Source organism: Seriola lalandi, unplaced genomic scaffold (genome assembly GCF_002814215.2).
Source record: "Seriola lalandi dorsalis isolate HSWRI2012SDOR001 ecotype SW California unplaced genomic scaffold, Sedor1 jcf7180002053772, whole genome shotgun sequence".
NCBI lineage: Eukaryota > Metazoa > Chordata > Actinopteri > Carangiformes > Carangidae > Seriola > Seriola lalandi.
This window is the reverse complement of record NW_019524325.1, coordinates 335,524-351,124: the sequence shown is the minus strand read 5'-3', so window position 1 is coordinate 351,124 and position 15,601 is coordinate 335,524. Positions and strand designations below refer to the sequence as shown.

At 42.5% G+C, this 15,601-nt stretch overlaps 1 protein-coding gene across 2 annotated transcripts in view; it reads right to left on the bottom strand.

Moving 5' to 3' along the window:
* Positions 1-15,601, bottom strand: part of LOC111651784 (uncharacterized) — a 39,553-nt gene that overhangs the window by 10,105 nt on the left and 13,847 nt on the right. Inside the window, exons 2-6 of one of the 2 annotated variants that reach the window (XM_087172800.1) lie at positions 3,476-3,707; positions 1,667-1,721; positions 1,407-1,497; positions 830-1,269; positions 210-374 (exon numbers count right to left, since the gene is read on the bottom strand). In XM_087172800.1, coding sequence (XP_087028926.1) covers positions 210-374; positions 830-1,269; positions 1,407-1,497; positions 1,667-1,721; positions 3,476-3,594 — 870 coding nt within the window. In that variant the 5' untranslated portion in view covers positions 3,595-3,707. The remainder of the gene's footprint in view (positions 1-209; positions 375-829; positions 1,270-1,406; positions 1,498-1,666; positions 1,722-3,475; positions 3,708-15,601) is intronic. The other variant, XM_087172801.1, reaches the window with a different exon arrangement.

Here is a 15,601-nt window from a genome sequence, read left to right as displayed (position 1 = left end):
CTTATTGGAAATGCTACAATACTGCTGCAGCCCTGGAACGTACCTTCAAACTTCCCAAGTTTATCCAAGTTGGGCTTAGTAAGACAAGTCGTGACATTTTGATAGAAACCAAACTATTCATTTAACTGAATCAAAAGGGGGAGCATCACCTCGTTCATTTCAAATAACCACCTGAACAACTGATAAAAACGTATGTTACATTTGATTACCTTTCTGAACTTCCGTATGGAAGCGTACTCCGCTACAGTTGGATCTTGAATGGCCAGGGAGTTAACAGAAGACATGGGGGACCTATTGACCCCGCTCGCCCCATTACCTCTTCCTGCCATCGGACTGTTAACGGTGCCATTCCCTCTGCCATTCCCTCTGCCACCCTGTGAAGAAACACACAAGATTTATGTAACTGACATACTAAATATGTCAGTTACAAATGACTGTTACACTGTTAACTGTTACTAATCAACACGGAAACACAGAACCACTGATGCAAAGCACACTAAAGAAGCCCCAGCTGCAGCTCCTGCACAGCTTATGCATGCCACCTACAAACAAACCGAAAAAATACCCTTTATTGCGCTTACATTAATTTCATGCAGGAAATACATGTGTTACAACAGCAGGATGACTTTTTTGTGACCCCATGTCTACATCTGCATGTCTGACATGCTGCTGCAGTACAGGTTATTATGTGTAGAACTGGTCTGGTACTGACCTCCTGCTTGTAGAGCGTTTGCTGTTCATAGATGTGTGTGAGTGTCAGTCATGTTCCATTGGGTGCACTGCATTTAAAAGCATAATTTAAGTTTTGGATGTGTGTGTATATACATACGTTTCCGTGCCCATTTCCATTGCGGGCTCCGTTGACATGAGCTGGGGGGCTTTGGGCAGCTCTGATTATGGCTGGAGTGTTGGCTGAAGTGGGCGGGGGGGCAGAGGGTACCTTGGGGCCCATGTCACCTTCCCGGACTCCTACACTTTCGTACAGGCCATCATCCAGGCAGTAGGTGGGGGTGGGGTTGTTGCGCAGGCCCACCTCGGTGTATGTGTGGTCTCTGGCCTCCCCTCCTCCTCCCGCTCCTCCTCCTCCTCCTCCTCCTCCCCCTCCTCCCCCATCTCCTCCTGTTTCCCCTGCCTCCCCCTGGCCGGATCCCTGGGGACTGTTGGGGATCTGGGGAAGCTGGCGCCCATGGGAGGGCCTCAGGTCCGTCTGGGAGCACCGACTGTGGAGGAGCAGAAGGTCCATACTGGCTGGATGGCTCTTGCTAACAGCTGCACACAGAAGAGGAAGAGGAGGAGGAGGAGGAGGAGGGAGATAGAGAAAGCGATGGAGGGGGCAGGACTTAAATGGTGTAACAGCATAGGATTGTATGTCGTATATTCTCACATGCGAACTGTCATTCACTTACAGTTTCCGTTGCAGGGAAAGCGATTTATCTCATGCAGTCTGGTGTCAGATTTGCTCATGGAGTTCAGTTTCGGGTGCCGGAGTGTACCCTGCTGTCACACACATACGGACATGTTAATACAGAAATTAAACATGCATGTGCGTCTGTATACGCATCCAGCTATTGAGGGAGGAAGCTTACAGGGAAACGAGGAGAAGGAGATGGACGGGGTGAGAGAGGGAGGGAGGGGCAGAGGGGAGTAAAACGAAAGCATGTCTCACCATATTTACAGATGTCCCTTTCTCTCCGGCTGGGGGGTGCTTGCTCTTGCTTTTTCTGACACAACATCAAAGTGAGGAAGGTCAACAGGAGCCGGTGGACAGAGAGAGAACATACACACACTCAGAGCACATAGATACTATCAGCATCCAACTCTGGTTAGGGCATAAAAGTCCTTGGTTGATAACAAGAGCCCAGTCAAACATTGAGCGGAGCGTGACTCGGGTTTTTGCCAAAGCGGAGGATGTCCTTCACTGACAAACTTTTCTTTTCTTCTTTTTCTTCCAGTTATTTTCATGATAACACCAAACTCACAGTTATCATTTTCCTTCATGCTAATCCCCTTTGCAGTTTCACTTCACAATCCTCTGGTATTTTTCTTGTGCAACAAATGTATCTACAGTACTGTTGCGCATCATTGTGGATCCCGGAAGGTGACTGTGACTGTAGCCATAGGAAACTGTTGATATGGCGAGAGAGAGTGACGAGGTGAAGTAAGAAGATGAAAGCTCCTGGGTGCAGGTGTGAATGTGAGATCTGTTCTACCCCCGTCTCTTTTATCTCACTTTGGAGGGTGAGGATCTGCATCACGTAACGTGTGAGATTTTACTGCTGTGCTGCAAAAACACAATGTAGCAATAAATAGCATTTCTGGTTTTGCTAGCAGGTGCAAGAATCATAGAAATAGTGTATCACCTAATCACACATGTTGTCTGAGCATAAAAAGCACAGCGGCCAGTTGTGTCAGCTCCTTGTTACTGCAGCTAGCTATTGTCTCCTCTAGCGAGCTGGGACTCCATCCCATTCGGACAAACATATGGCCATCATACCCGGAGGGGACCATGAGGAGGTCAAGAGAGCTCGCCTCGGATATGTTCATAATAGTCTGGCACAGGAAAGGGTTTCAGCTAAAAATGACAAGGAGGCATTAAGATGTGTAACGAAGGGCAACAGTTATTTCGTAATTTTTAGACTGAAATCCACTGTAAGCCTCGGCCTCAAAAAGAACAAGTGAGGGGTTTATTTTAAATCAATAGCAGGAAATCAATAGCAGCAGGCCTCTCTTTCCAGGATCCATGGTATTTGTACATGACAAAGTAAATTTGAACTGTTGAACTACTGAACACTCGGCTCCTCAACACTACCGACATCCAGTGGGGAGCAAATATTTCATTCTTTAGATCTTAACAATGGTGTGGTTTTATTTCCATGACATGAGCTGGTTTGACATTTCTCTACATCCTTATCTGTGTATCCCATGGCAACAAAGCCACAGTGCAGCCTCTGATTGGTCCCTGAGGGTTGTGAAAAAAAAAACGAAAAAAGAGAGGAAAAAAAAAAAAAACGCCTGTTCCATTGCTCTTGCCTGGCTCAGAGTCTGATCCTCTTTATACCGCAGGGTGTTCCACTGCTTTTGCCTGCTGAGGAGTCTGCTTAATGAGGGTGATGCGAGGCTGCTCTGACTCTGGCTTGTCTCCTCAGCATCCTGTAAACATCATTTCATCTGATCTGACACTCGCAGCCATTAACATTCATTACTGCCACTCTGCTCTGAGCAGGGGATAAAAGAGACGGAGAGGGCGGACAGAGGGAAGAGAAAGAAGGAGGAGAAGAGTTCCGAAGAAGTAGAGACACATAAAAGAAGGAGTGGATGATGAGAGTGATCTGGGAGGGCACGGAAAGCTGGCAACAGAGATGATAAAACTCTGGCTGTCCTCTTTTCTTTTCTTTTTTTTATTTCAGTCTACCCCCACACACCCCCCACCCCCTACTTTTCTTTCACATTTTCAGTCACATGACCATCCTCTTACCTTTGACAGCCAACGCAGACAAGGACAATAAGGATGGTGACCACGAAGGCAGATGCTGCTGCAATGGCTCCCAGGAGCAGCAAGTTCTGGTAGGGAGGCTCCTCGGCAGCCGAATCCATGACACCCACCCACTCACTCACTCACTCACTCACTCACTCACTCACTCACTCACTCACTAACTCACTTCCACTTGAGCTCAAACTCTGCCACACAGACCGTCTGCTCAGGAAACCTGCAGAGATAAGGAAAGAGGAAGAAAGGAGAGGAAAAGGTACAACATATGAGTGACATGTGAGATAAGAACAAACTGAAGGAATGTAGCAGAGAGCGAGTGAGAAACGGTGTGTGTGTGTGTGTGTGTGTGTGTGTGTGTGTATGTGTGCTTGGTTTGCCTCTGGCTTTTTGTCACTGTCTCTTTCTGACATATCAGTTTCTATTTTTGACTCACTAGGAGAATAATGCACAGAAAATAGAACACCTTACAAGGCAGCCAGAATGAGCATGCCAAAAAAGGTTTCATCACGCTCTTTCTTTTCTGTTAAAAAAAGATCAAATGATACCGTAACATGCGTTTCACTAGCCATAGAGATTCTTCTGTTAGTTTAACAGGAAAAAAAAAAAAAAATCAACTGAGCTCCCCAGTGTAGTCTCTCACTGACGGAAGGACCAGATCCACTGCTGTTACACTTCATTTCCTGGCAGAACACTCTCTTTTTTCCTCCAATCAACAGTGGTTCAAACTCTCACAACAAGAATATCCTTTTTTTTTTTTTTTTAAACAGTGGTACATAGTGCAGTAATTGTTGTACGACAAACAAGGTAGCGCTTTCACCTGTCTTATACCTGAAGTCTTTCTACGTCTCTGACACACCAGGGCAACACAAACCCTCCACAACGACCCACTCCACACACACATACGCACTCGCACTCAATTCATGTCTGACAAAATTATCTCTGAGGAGATTAGCACGCTGTTCCTGCACTGCTGGATGAGTTTAGACGGATTTGTATACTGCTTCAAAAGCAACTTCTAAAAACGCTTTCAAAGTGTCGCGAGGGTAAAAACTTCATAGTGTTCTACATAAAGTGTGTAGGTGGTTAAGATGAGTTAGTGCCAGAGGTATAAGGTAAGATTAAGTATCTGTATCTGTAAATATTGTACTTTTCTTTTTTCTTTTTACTGCACTGGATTTAAACGACAGTTGCAGTTAACATTCTGTATATTTTGCAGAATAAAATTTTGTGTGGAAAAGCTACAGTGTGCTCAAAAATATTATGTGCTGCTGAAGTTTAAAGGAAGAGTTCTGGACAAATAACCTCTTTGCTTTCTTTCTGAAAGTAGGATGAGAAGTTGAATAACCAACCTCATGTCTGTGCATTAAAGAAGCAGAGAGAACCAGCTAGACTGGCTCTGTCCAAAAAATATTCTTACCAACAGACACCGTGTCTGTGTTAAAATAGCCAGCAGCATATGATTTTCCTTTTGATATTTTAGTTCTGCGTTTTGCTGCAAATGCCTCTATACATTTACTAAAGTGAATATTTGACTGCAGAACTTATCATTTTAGCAAACTATCTGGATACTGTAGTATTGTTATATTTTAAGTAACTGAACAATTAATCAAAATATTATTGAAATTGCAGTTTGCCAAGTGCAGTATCCAAATCGCAGGAGCTGCAATTTTTTTGATGAAGGTAATAATAAAATGTAATGCGTCACAACATACCAGTATGAATGGAGCATCGCGCTGCTACAGACATTCCTTGTTTTACAAATCATATTCATTCCCACTAAAACCATGACTCATCATAATCCTTCAGCCCTAATTTCAAGTAAAGGAGTAATGAGTAATTAGTGATTAGTTCTAAACTAGCGATTTACTAAATTTGGTCGCACTACATCTGTAGCACTGTCCTAGTCCACATCACTGTAGCATCACAAGCTCTAACATAACTATGAAAATAACAACTTCACGGGGGGGCAAAGAATATATTAAACTCAACCACAAATCCTTTGTAAATGTAGGTATCACTTATATTACATACATGGTGTCAGAGTTAGAAGTATACGTCTAGTTTAGAATTAATTAGAAATATCTGATTATGCTAACCTCACTGACACTGTTTGCTCAATTAAGGAAACATTACTGGCACAATGTTTTGTAAATTGAGGTATACTGTGTTGATTTTGTGAAATTCAATCTAAAAATCTTCCTGTTTCATATGATCAAGCTAAACAGTCATATATTAGCGAGCAAACATTAGCTCTGTCAGCTAGCGTTAACTGTTGCACTTGGCAGTTACTGGGTGTAAATATTTAGCAAAGACTAGTCTGTGCTAGTATGTGTGGTGCAACCGGTTTCAATTTGGTGATCTGTTGAATCTCCACTGAGTAAACATCTACATGTTAAGTTGGCTAAGTTTGGGCTTTAAAAGAGCTGGTGCCAAACGGCTCCTGGAACATAGCGTCCTAAATGTCTCTTAAGCAGGTACAGGTTTCGGGTATGTTCACAATCACTGACATATCAGCACAAGACATTTGTTAATGGAGCAGTTATACATGCCCTCACTGCTCTGCACACTCTCCAAAGGAAAGACAACACACACATGCATATGCTACATATTCTGTGCATTCCTTTGGTAAGAGAGACAATGGCAGCAATGTGGTTTAAATATTAGATTAGAGAAAAAGCTGAACATCAGGAATCCAATTGACAAAGCAAGCAGTGAACAGAAGGAGGTCATGGCAAGCTACTGTATATATTGTGTGTGAGAGAGAGAGAGAGAGAGAGAGAGAGAGAGAGAGAGAGAGAGAGAGAGAGAGAGAGAGAGAGAGAGGGGAGATTCTGGAATATACCACCACAGGATCTAGCTCTGGCTTTCTGTTTCTTGGAGATAAAACTGCATCTTTTTTTTTTTTTTTCCCCCATGTCCTCCTTTCTTGGTCCCTCTCCCTCTCTCTTCTTCCAGATCTCCTCTCCTCCTCTCCCTCTGTCTGTCTGTCTGCCTGACCCTGCAGATATGTTAGGCGATGCACAGCGAATGAATTAGCAGAGCAGAGGCCTCAGACAGCCCTTCATGGAGTAGACAGACAGGCAGGAAGGCAGGCAGGCAGTGTACAGAGAGGCAAAAAAAAAAAAAAAATTGAGAGGGAGAGGGTGAATGAAACGGAAGGGTAAGACAGTGGTGATGAGACATAGGAGCAAATGAGTGGGATGAAAGGACAGACAGGTGGGAGAAGATGCAAGAAAGCAGGAGGAAGACCGAGAAAGAGGGGAGCGCACTTGAAACATGAAGGAGGAACGAGGAGGGGAGGGTGTGAACAGTGGGGGAGGGAAGAGAGAAAAGAGAGTGATGAGACTAGGAAGATGAAGACAGTGAGAGAAATAGCGGGGAAGCCTGTGAGAATGTGCGATGAGCGCAGGGATGGAGGGCAGGGGTGGGGGGGCACAGAGAGAGAAGAAAAGGAGGAGGAGGTGATGAGAAGGAGGTCATCAGCGGTCTGTTTCTGCCTGCATTTTGTCAGCCCCCCTCATCTGAAATATTCAGAGGAGAAACACATACGGGGGTTTGTGTTTCTGAAGCGCACAACAGCACAACACAATGCAAGATGGGAGCACATGTCTAGCGGCACACTTAACAGTATGCGAAGCTCACAAGTGGTGAGGAGACAAGACTCCGGAGGAGGAGAGGCACTTTGTGCACGACGCACAACACCCCTGCAGCACGCTCAACAATGACATACAGTTAGGGTGCAAGAATGTTTATTCCAGCATCCGTCTTCATATTCAGAGCATTACGAGTGGAGTGATGACAGTGGTAATAACAGCATATTGAGAATGATGACGACGGTGGTGATAGCCTTATTGATGCCTGCTGCTGGCGATGATGATTATAAAAAAAAAAAAAAAGAAAAAAAAGGAAAAAAGAGAAAAAAAGACATCAGTGGCTATGATGACGATGATGAAGGGTGCAGCTACTAATACTGATGGTAATGATGGTGATAATGAGGTCAAACTGAGAGCTGCGAAGACGCGCTGAGGGGCGGATGCAGGCAGCAGAACTGGCAAAGCAGCAAGCAGGATGCAGCGGTGCAGCGCAACCACAGGGTGGAAGGTTTCCTCTGTGTGTCTCTAGAGATCACACACACACACACACACACACACACACAAACACACGCACACATGCACAGCTCACAGTACAGACCAAAATACACGTACACCAGCATAAAAACGATAAGATTGTTATTGTTGAAAACCTAACAACAAGTTTTGGATTACAAAATCAAAAGTCAAGCTAACGCACTCTTTAGCCCTCAGACGCACAGCTGGGGGTCTAACAGACTCTGCAGCCTCTTTATTATGCAATATCTGCTCAAACAAAAGCTAATTATAGTCTACACTCCCAGTCATGAAATAGATTTTTGATAAGAAATTCAACAAATTTTTCATGTGAACTAAAAAACTGTTGTTGGGATAATTAGGTTTATAGCCTTAGTTTTCAGCTCTTGGTTTAAACAGGCCGCAATTCATTTTCACTTTTTGTGCCTATTACAGTTTCTTTAAGCGATATATCTGTCATTCACGATTGACTGACCTCGTCACATGGAGATTAAACCCCCCCCCCCAAAAAAAGAAATTTTTCTCCTAACAGGATTCAACAGACCCTGATAACATACTGGTGAATACTACAGTGTTTTTTTTTTAATGTGTCATCTGTTTGATTCGTAATGAATCATCAAGAGACTGTTTCATAAACAATGCTTTTGACTGTGGAAATATCTTGCTGGGGTCTCTTGGATCGCATCGCTGCTTGAAAAGTAGGACATTTTTTTAAGGTTTAAAAATAAGTATAACCTGATTTCAGTTATGTTTCAGGGATGACATTTACATTTACAGTTTAGCTTTGGATTACATCATGCGTTGTTATAAATTGATAATGCTTTCAGTAGCTAGACAAGACATGTTGGTTCAGCTTTCAGGGTAGGATAGCTTTTACTGAAAGAGCAGAACAACTGAATAGAGCTGACTTCAACACCAACACAGCAAAATGCTTTACCAAATATACATGTGTATATAAAGTATATTAAGGTGTAGTGGGAGGTTCTCTTATGACAATTCACAATCAGAGGTATTTATTTGAATTATTCAACATCACGTTGTCTGTCACCAGTACCTGACAACCAGTGTTAAGTAGAGATAACATTTTTAAGACTTCTAATTACATATATAAATACTGTATATACCTGTCACATATTCAGTACATTTCAATTTCATAAATGAAGCCCTGGGCCTCGTCCCCAGTGACTGAAAATGGGAAACATTTAATTAGTCTTAAAATACTCAGTGTAAAGGTGAGTGCGTCAGTGGTGTTACAATTTCCCCTTAAAATACCATATAACATTAACATGTTGGGAAGTGAATGTGGAACATTTGGAAGCAGAGATCTACATCATGCATTGTGTACATATATTAAGATGTTTACTCCCTTACTATTCTAAACAAAAGCAGAAATCCTTACAACTCCAGAACTTGCCTGAGATTCATCATGTTTTTAACTTCAGCATCAAAGTAATCCAGTAACAGCTGTCTGTACATCCATGGGTACATTGCAAACAGGAACTGCTAATTCGGCATACTTTTAACTCCATGGCAACTTGGAACATGACTTTTATTCCCCATATCCAAATAAGACAAAGAATAATAATAGGAGCTACAAAATCCATTTGTATTACTATTAATTTTAATGTTGTCAGTATTTTTTTCAAAATGTCTCATCGCTGATTTATCATTCAATATTATATTATTGTAGATACTGTATATCTCTATGTGTCAATATGGCAGCCGCTAGGTAACAAGAAACTGGAGAGCAGAAATGGCAAACTAGGTTTGAGGTCATTTACAATCAGTCTTGTCATTACATACTTTGTCCACCAGAGAGCACTGACAAATTTTTCAACTGTAAAACGTCGCGCTCAGTACGTAACTTGGGAAAAAAAAAAAATCTAATCTAATCTAATCTAATCTAAAAAAAAAAAATATAAGAGATCCATATCAAGATTGATTATTTTAAAGTATTATTTTAAAAGAAAATTACTATTAGTCGACATATCGTTATCAGATTTTTTTATGTCTCTCAAATTTCTGTAATGGTCAGGCCGCAGTTTTGAGATATCTTTTCAGAAACAATGCTTCAGTTACTCACTTGCATAACCCAACCCTGGCTGACAGTGAGGAGGCTGTTTCTGGAGAGGTGTGTTGCTGCTAAATATCCCAAATACAATTTTCCACAAACCTTAAATGGGACAAATTGACTCCCATTCATCTCCTTTGTATTAGTGTAGTGGCAGAATTTCCAGAGATGGATACCTCAAAGCCTCAGCTCTGAAAACCAAAACTATCTGTAGGGCTAATTAGCACTATGGGTAAGTGAGAAATTACTGAATGCATGATTTGGGTGACGATACACATTTGATAAGTGTTGCAACAACATAGTGGGGCAATGCATTAGAAATTCACCAAAATGTAAACCTGTTTTTTGGAACTATATTTATAGTATTTTACTAAAGTTCAAGTAATTTCTAGAATTTCCATAGAAGGGTTAGTGTTTTCTCAGCTCTGCTGTGGTCACATCACATGACTTACAAGAGTCACACTTAGCTGGTTTCTATCCCTTGTGTTTCCCACCCAAAGCTGCCTGTAGTTATCACATAAAGACTCCCCCAAAAAAGCCTCTTTTTCCTCTTCCACATTGGATTAACAAAGCCAGCATCCATGCAATTTTCCTAATTGTAGCCAGAGATTCACAAGGCCGATATGTCCCCATCATGTTCCTGAGCGCAGCTTTCAGTCTCTGTCATCACATTAGGACAAATCCAACTAACTGATTATTATCAAGGGCAACAATGAAGTAAACCCCGAGACGTGACAAAATCGCTGCATTTGGGCCTGTGTGTGAATGAGGGCGTACTCAAATAAATGAATTCAATTAACTAAACACATCCCACTTTACAAGCCTTAAACAACAACAAGACATCAGTTACAGGCTAACCACATCACCTCTTCAGCACCCAACCTGTAACTGATATCAACCTGTAAAGCAGCCTGCCCTTTATATGCTCCACCTCCAACATCAATCTATCACGCTATTTGGTGATTGCTCATTGATGCAAACACATGATTTGTGAGGGAGAGCAATAAATGGCGATAACAGAAAGGCAGACAGAGGGGAGTGTAGAGGACAACATGTCTTCCAAACATTGCGAGGCAAGTTCATCAGAGGCCTGGACTACAGCGCATTACAGCTGAGAGCAGACGAGAAATCACATCATGTCCATAGCAATCTCCGGCCCCGCGGGACACCGCTTCGCTGTGCATAACAACATGGAGTGATGGGGCGACGGAAGAAAAAAAGGGTGAGTGAGAGAGGCAGAGAGACAGTGGGAGGCAGCGTGGGTGGGGAGGTTACAGCTTAACCCTCTGACTTTTTTGCCATCAGCTGCAATGCCTATCTCTAAGCCTCACACACACAAACACACACACCCACTGAGGACTAAGACCTTGCACCGGCACTTGGAAATTCAGTTTGCAATTTAGTGCCTATCCCAAAGTGACCTGTTACAAGCGGTCACATAACAGATCAAGTGAACATAACCTGCTCAGCTATTTGTCCCAGACTAACATTCTAATCTCGTAAGCAAGAACAAATATGATTTGGAGTCTGCTCAAAGCTTTTGGCAACATCCTTTGCCTAATGAGTGAGGGTATTAAGTGACAAGTGTAGGGTTATCTCTAAATAAGATTTTTTAAATGTGATCATGGCTTTTTTTGCTATATCATACATACAATTTTAAAGGATAAGGCTGCTTATACTCTGGATTTTTTTTTTTTTATTGACAACAAATCCCATGAAAAGATTATAGTCTGGTAAAGCATCTTCCTCTTTGCCGTAGACCTCTAATATTATTCAGAATCTGACCAACTGTTGCACTGGACGACATGGTCCTTACTGCAGTTTATTTTTGAGCTGATCCCACATACACCGTCCTGCTGCATTAAAAACTCACTAGAGAGAATAATGTTTATCAATCTTAGGTTGGAAATAGTCTACAGCAAATTAGCTATTATCTCCTGTTTGAGTACAGTGCTTGGTTGTTTTTAAGGAAATTACTGAGCCTTTTTATTGGGGATAAATGGGCTGAGTGCCACAGACAGCATGGGGACACAGTTAGGTATAGTTGGTTCTGTTCGTGAAATTTGCACACATTAAGAGAGTTTTTTTTTTTTAAACAGCTGTTTATTTACCAGTCCAGAGGAAACATCGCAAGTTCAGTATCAAACATTATTCCTTTCCTTGCTGAGAGCTGTCTCCGGAAGTGGAAAGCAACCTTTTTGTTTTGCTCCCATTTCCATCTTTTTTTTTTTTGTCTTTTACTGAAGTTAACATGCAAATCAGCTAGCCCCAGTCCAGCCAGACTGTCTCATCCCTCTCTGATAAGGAGTCACTGTAGCGTCCAGTGTGCCCTGAAGTAGTGCTGTTCAGGCGATGTATTATAACCTCTTGTATTGCAAACGCAAACGTTCTTGGAAAGACTGGTAAGTAGACGGCTGTTAATGCTAACGTTGGTGATGTAGCAATAGCAAAACTTACAAAGAGCTCCTTTAAGAAAAGTACAGAATGATGCCACCCTTATCCTTTAAAGAATAAATATCTGTCACATATCTTTTCGTTTTCTTATCATCATGTATCAAAGAAGGACTCAATTAAGGCTTTTTTATACATTTGATCTGTGTGACCTCATTAAAAAGTATTATGTAATAATGTATATATAAATAAATGATGTGCTGTATATTGAATATGACTGCACTTGGACCTGCTATGCGATTGTGATGCTATTTTTGCTGATGTAAAGACCCTCGCTGTTCGGCTGCCACTGACTACATCTGTCATGACGATGGGTGGGAAAAAAACTAATCTTGAGGGGACTTGGTTAAAAATGTTAAATACATAAATATTTGTAAAATCCCCCCTCTTCTATTCTCAGCAGAGGACAGTTGGCAGCTCCACTCTAGTTGCTGTTGGGTATAAAGAACTGTTTGTTTTATCTGTTCCACACCCGATCGTGTGCCTATGATGTCCTCAAATGGCAACCCTTGTGCTGTTTTATTTTTAGAGTTACACAGGATTTTGACATTTCACTCGTTTGCCTCATCCTGTGTCGCATGGCGAAATCTTTCCACCATAAAACAACAAAGAAAATCCCAAAGGTTGCTCAACAGACTTCTTTGTTTCTCAGAGTTTCGGGGTGGATGTATGTGTGTGTATGTGTGTGTGTGTGTGTGCGTGTGTGTGTGCGTGTATGTGTGTTTTAACTGCTGAGTGCAGGATGTGCAAATAACATCTACCACAAATGGGAGCTAAATGATAAAGTGTGATAAATAAAACTCTGTTAGCATCCGTACCCTGAAACCCGATGCTGAATGGGAGCATTTACGCTTGGTGTGTATGTAAATTTCCAACCTGCGGGGAAATGTGTGTAAAGAGGCTGCACGGGTCAAGCTAATAAAAATAGGAGAAATAGACTGAATACAGTTTGTTCTATCTCGGCTTTCTGAGTGCACAAAGGACAGTTCCAGTGAGAGACTTCATAAGCTGCAAATTCAGTATAGTGCTGATCCCACAGACTCAGGCAAGGCAAGACCCCATTTTCCTCTCACTTGACTCGACTTAATTAACCAGAATGAGTCAGAAGCAACATTCAGGATTTAAGATTTACCCTTATGGGATTGAGGATCTTTCTCTCCCTCTTTCCTGCTCTCTCTCTCTCTCTCTCTCTATCTCCATGTTTATGGCTGACTTCAGTGCTAACTTCCTACTCATTACTTTAATGATGGTGCTACTGTGAGCTTATGCTCACTAGTGCAGTTTGGTTTTTAACACTGCAATTTGGAAATAGCAAGAAATGCGCATACACACACACACACACACACACACACACACAAACTTGTGCATACGGCGACAGAGAATCAAATGAAATCAAAATCTCACACATGCATTATGTATGTGTGTTGTAGCACAAACAACTAGCAGCCTTGTCGAAAAACTTCAAAAATGCGAGAATTTTTCACAGCATGTATGAGTGTGAAAGTTGCATGATACCCACACGTTTACTGACAATAAAAGAGTTAATGACAGAAGGAAAAGTAAATGGGAATCCGGGTAAAGAGCGACAAACATATTTTTTTGTCCTCTGAAGTATCAGCCTAACTCCCTACATAACTGTAATACAGAGAAAGAGTCTGACAGACAGATATATCCAACCCCAGCTCTCTGCTTTTGCTTTAGATGCATTATTCATCTGTGTGCCAATTTGGAGGAACCCTCCCAATCCCCCTGCTAGCACCGAAAACAGGAGAAGCGAGGGAAAGAGAGAGAGAGAGAGAGAGAGAGAGAGAGAGAGACAGGCAGACTAGAGAGAAAGAAGTCACAGCAAGAACGTCAGAAAAAGAGAAAGACAGAAAAAGAGAGAAGAGAGAGGAAAACACCAGAACAAAAGAATGAGTGAGACAGACGCAGAAAAGCGGGAGCAGGAACGGCTCAATCTCTCCGCTGCAATGTAGTGAAACATCCAAACAGGATTTCAAATGAGCCAGGGACACTTCTCCCTACATGTTTTGATATTCCCAGCACTGCCTTACTTGTCTGCGCAGAGCAGATTAATGACGATTTCCACGCTAAAGACTCTTAACCCTGTTGAAAACACAGAGGGAGCAAAGACCTCAGGCCTGAGGCTCACTTTGTTTAGCCTGAAACCGAACTGCACACTGTTGCTAAATCTCAGTCACACACGCTGCAGCATAAATGCCAGTGCAAGCTCGCTGTCAAACAGAGGCGAACACTTTCATAACTGCATGATGATGCCCGGGAACTGACGTTTTTGTTCATAGCGCGCTCTACCATCATCTCTTACTATCTCAAGTGTCTTGATAATGTCAGTATCATCCCAGCATCCCTCCCAGTCAAACACGTCCACGCTGGCAGCTGTTGAAGCCGTCCATCCTGGGACGGCCTGCCACAGATTTAACCCCACACATTCAGCCCGTCGTCTCATCCTCGCCCGCTTCCCCAGGTTTGTTACCTATTATGGCGGCAGGCTGTCACACGCACAGACCAGATCTCTTTAACATCACAGCCTAGCAGAAGATAAAGTGGTCACTCATAGCAGCACCTCTTCACTATGATGGATGTATGTGTGTGTGCGTGTGTGAGGGGGAGGGGGAGCGGGGATGGTGAGTGTGTGGGCTGGATCAGTAGGATTGCCGTTTAATCTGCCGCTGTCTCCCCATAACGGCGCTCAGAGCTTTTAGACCTAACAGCTGGTTGCGTCTGCCCACAAGCCCACGTTACTGCACTATACATAGAGGACTAACAGGCTACCTTTGGCTTTGCACACCCACTAACCTCACTTTACACTAATACTGTACAAGAATATCTGTCTGTATCATTTCTGACATGTGATGCCGGGTTCATTATTTCACGCAGCCTCGCTACCGTGCGATGATTTCTACTGTAGTGTTATGAAATAGCATTAATGAATGATGCTGCTGTGAAGGGCGTTGGCTCGCGCTCCTCTGCTGAAGGATCTGTCAAACTGTGGAGCTGCTCTGAGGATTCGCCTGTCAGATTTGGCCTTATTTGTCAGTTTGCTGTGATTCTGCTCCCTCAGCTTTGTTGTGTCACCATTCAGACGGCTTCAGAGGGCTCCTGGGAGTCGCCCACATGGAGAGTATATAGCAGACCTCGTAGCTGATTTACATCAGATCGGTCTTTACCGAGAATGCTAAAGCTCTACCAATGCCACTAATTATGAGGGTTTAAACAGCTACTTTAATCTCCCGAGGGGGTATCACCACGGTGACATAGGGTTGTAAAATTAGGTCTCACTTTTTATGTAGCATTGACAATTTACTTTAGTGTTTGTAATATTAAAGATACACTACATCTTTGTAGAAAAAATGTTTCATTTTCCACCTTAACACACTGAACCATTAGTGACCGAACTGATTCCCTGTATAATCACATTTTATGCAAACGGAGGTGGGCAAAAAAAACACCCCCGCTAACTAT